This window comes from Notothenia coriiceps, unplaced genomic scaffold (assembly GCF_000735185.1).
Source record: "Notothenia coriiceps isolate Sejong01 unplaced genomic scaffold, NC01 NC01_scaffold00007619, whole genome shotgun sequence".
In the NCBI taxonomy this organism is placed as follows: Eukaryota; Metazoa; Chordata; class Actinopteri; order Perciformes; family Nototheniidae; genus Notothenia; species Notothenia coriiceps.
In genome coordinates this window covers 1347-5000 of record NW_011340320.1, presented here as the reverse complement: position 1 = coordinate 5000, position 3654 = coordinate 1347, and the positions used below count along the sequence as shown (strand labels likewise).

Sequence of the window (3654 nt, the reverse complement as noted above, 5' to 3'; positions counted from 1 at the left end):
TGCGAGCGAGAGACACGAGGAGGTGACGCGAGGACAGAGGAGTCCTCAGGTATTAATTGGGATGTCCTCGTTCACTCAAACGTCACTTTTAAACCACGTCTGTTAATGATGACATGTGCACAGCTGTATCCCCTCTCATCGGGCTTAACTGAATAACCTTTAGAACCGGCCCATTTGTTGTTAAATATTTATTTAAATGAATGAATCTTTCTCTTGTTAGTCAAGGAATTCAATGTATGATGGTTGGTCCTGCTTTTGTGTTCCTTTTTGGTGTAAAATGTAGCCTTCATTTAAATAAAACTATAATTATAGTAATGTGAAGCCTTTTAGAAATGAGCTGTGAGCACTTATACATTTATGTAACGCTTTTCCACTCATCTTCCAGTTGTTGGTTTTCCTCTGTTGAAATGGACCAGCTGTGAAGGTGGGGGCGGGGCTTTTATACGCGAGTAGTGAAAACACTTCCGCGTAGTCTGCTCGCGTGTATCCTCCCTTTCGTCTCCTCCCGCACCCCTCCTCCCTCACCCCTCCTCGACTCCTCCGTGTGCATTTCAGCTATTGGGACGTCCTTCAAAATGGCGTGTCTTGATCGATTTCCGGGTCAAGTCCCGAAGGAGGGGAAGAGAGGAGTCGAGGAGGGGAATTGGGATGAGGCTATAGAGCAAACCGGCATCGACACCTGCATGCTTTCTAATGGCCAGCAGGGAGCAACTCAACAAAGAAGTGCGATTTTATAGAAGTCTACGAGAAAATAACCCTAGTTCTAAATTGATTTATTAACTCAGTGAACAATTTTCTGACAAGTTTATTGTCTCAACGACTACTTGAGAATCTTCTTTCATACAACATGGTGTTTATTCTGTACATGATGCATCCATATAGAGCAACATTTAAGATGAATCTGGGTAAATGGGAGATACAGAGGACAGCGCTCGATAGTAGCACTGTGAAACAAACAAGAAACAAGAGACACATGAAATTGTATTGATATCCATTAATTGAATCTATTTTTTGTCCCTCAAAAAGGGCCGGGGTCATGACTAGTGGGATATACTGTATGTGTCGGTCTCTGCTGGAGTTAAAAATGGAAACAATTCTCACACACAATTATGAGTATGTCTCTTTATTGTGTATTTCAATGTTTGACATGTTGTTGCAGCTCCTCCACCGTACCGAGCGTACACCACCCTCAGAGTTCCTTCACAACTCGGCGCTCAACTCACCGAGAAACGAGGATCAGCCGACAGTCTGGTGGAGGCGGTGAGGAAACGATGATATTAAGATAGTATTAGCTGCAGGCACATTTAGCAGCAACAATAAGAGTGAAACACAGGATAGGATTGGTAACAGTAGATGAGTGTACATCAGTGGCGGTGCTAGGGGGTGGCTACTCGGGCTCAAGCCCCGGATGTTTTGTGAAAAGCTCCGAATGTTTCACTTAAAGCAAGTTTTTTTTTTTTTTTAACGTCTCGTGAGTAATGTGCAGTACCGGAGTCCAACAGAGTGGCAGCAGCTGCGGGACAGTAGCCTGCATACTACGTAGCCTTCCCTGCCCTGAAGAAGAAGTGATCCTTCGTTAGCGCCCCCCCCACTGCTCAACAACTTCAAAATTCAGGCTAATCCCCGGATCTTCTACAATCCTAAATCCGCCACTGGTGTACATCAGTGTTGGAAAAAGTACTTACAACCTTTACTTAAGTAAAAGTACAAATCCTATGTTAAAAAACTCCGTTACAATTAAAAGTCTTAATTTCAAAATGTTACTTCAGTAAAAGTACAAAAGTATCAGCATCACAAAATACTCAAAGTACAAAAAGTACTCATTCTGCACTCATTAAGTATAATACTCGAGTGTGTGCACTTCCAACCACTGGTGTACATAAATACAGATATAAGTGAAGACAATTACGAGTAAATATAGATACATGTCTTAGAGCAAGTACGGGTCCAAAGTAGGTCCAAATTGTACATATTGATCAGTAAACTCAAACGTTCTTACTGATTCTTTGCTCTGCTCTCTGCAGGTTCTGATCTCCGAGGGTCTCGGTCTCTACGCTCGGGATCCGAAGTTTGTCGCGTTTGCAAAGCGGGAGATCGCCGACGCGTGTCACATGACGGTTGACGAAATGGAGTCGGCCGCCAGCGATCTGCTCGGCTCAGGGAACCCGTCTCTCCTCGCTAACGCCGCCGCGGACCCAGCCATGCTCTACAGCGACGAGGAGCCAATCAGGACGGGCCGCGAGGAGGACGAGCTAGCTGACGAGATGACCTGCGTGACATCGTTTTGACGGGCTGACGCTCTGGACCAATCAGAAAAAAGACTGCGAAACGCATCAGAGATTGGCAGGACATTTGACCAATCAGGTCAAAGAAGAGAGAAGAGGGCGGAGTTTAATGGACATTTAATGCTGAGATTTGTGAGAAAAACGATGGAAGATGGCCGCCAGCAGAGAGTGACTCAGCGCTGTTGTGCCGCCATAAAGACGCATCTCGTTAGCTTGGTAACGCTATGAACGTCGCTTGGCTGCACAGAATCACACTTTACCCACAATGCATTGTTTGACAAGTTGTGTTGTCGTGTTATTATTTATAATTCCCGAAAAGTAATCACCGTTACTGTCAGCCAGCTAAAGAAGGATTAGCATTGTGCCGCAACTGATTAGCTTGAAACTGCCTCCTCTGCCTCAAAGAACAGCACTATAATAAACGCTATATATATTAAGTCACTCACTCAGCAGTGTTGGGTTGTGTTGTGGCATTTTGCAGACACACTGTGATGATTTGATTAGTGTTAACAAAAGCAGTGGACTGGCAGGAGATCAGCTATGCTCCCAGGGCCCTATATTTGCTATTCAAACTAGCACTGTAAGGGAATGGCTATTTTTAAGGCTTTAATTGCAAAAGAATGAAGTGAGTTGGACGAATCAAATGGAGTTTAAATTTGGTACAAATCAGCCACTGAGGAGATGTCATTGTCTAAAGTCATGGTACAAAAGGTCTTGACACAAATTGGGGTTGCATTGAGGAGCATTTAATCATTAGACTATGAGCCCTACATGATGAACTGTTTACATGGCTAACACATTTTCCATGTTTACATGCAACCTGGCTTACTCCAATTCAAATGCCCCATGTGTAGCCCCTTTAAGTAGATTTTATTTACCTCTTTTTTCAACTGCAGCCATGTTTCTCCCATGGTATACCCTTGTTACCATTTTGCAAAACTGTGTGCTGGCAGTATATTACATTACATTACATGTCACTTGTTAACACGATTTTATCCAAAGCGATTTACATACTCAGTACTGTGGACAATCCCCACAGGAGCAATTTGGGGTGAAGTGTCTCAGGGACACAACGACATGCTGACTGCAGTGGGGTTTGAACCTGTGACCCCCTGATCCGAACACCAACGCTCAATCCACTGCACCACACGCCTCCCCAACAGTGTATCTGTTATTGCTGTAAAAACCCCAATCGAAATACATATTCTGAATGCGCTGTATACATGTCCAAAGAAAAACTCCTAAAACCAGAGTAGTATTGGCCTATCTGAAGTCTAATCCTGAAATTTTGTGAATAATAGTGAGATATTATAATAGTGAAATATGAGTGACAAGAGACTTTCTAATTTAAAATAAGGATGAAAGTCAA

At 43.5% G+C, this 3654-nt stretch overlaps 1 protein-coding gene across 1 annotated transcript in view; it reads left to right on the top strand.

The window, feature by feature from the left end:
- The window catches only part of LOC104944190 (voltage-dependent L-type calcium channel subunit alpha-1F-like), a 5400-nt gene extending 2104 nt beyond the window's left edge, over window positions 1-3296 (top strand). The window contains exons 7-8 of the mRNA XM_010769695.1: window positions 1160-1260; window positions 2025-3296. Of these exons, the coding sequence (XP_010767997.1) occupies window positions 1160-1260; window positions 2025-2288 (365 nt within the window). The 3' untranslated portion in view covers window positions 2289-3296. The remainder of the gene's footprint in view (window positions 1-1159; window positions 1261-2024) is intronic.
- Window positions 3297-3654: the final 358 nt, after the last annotated feature.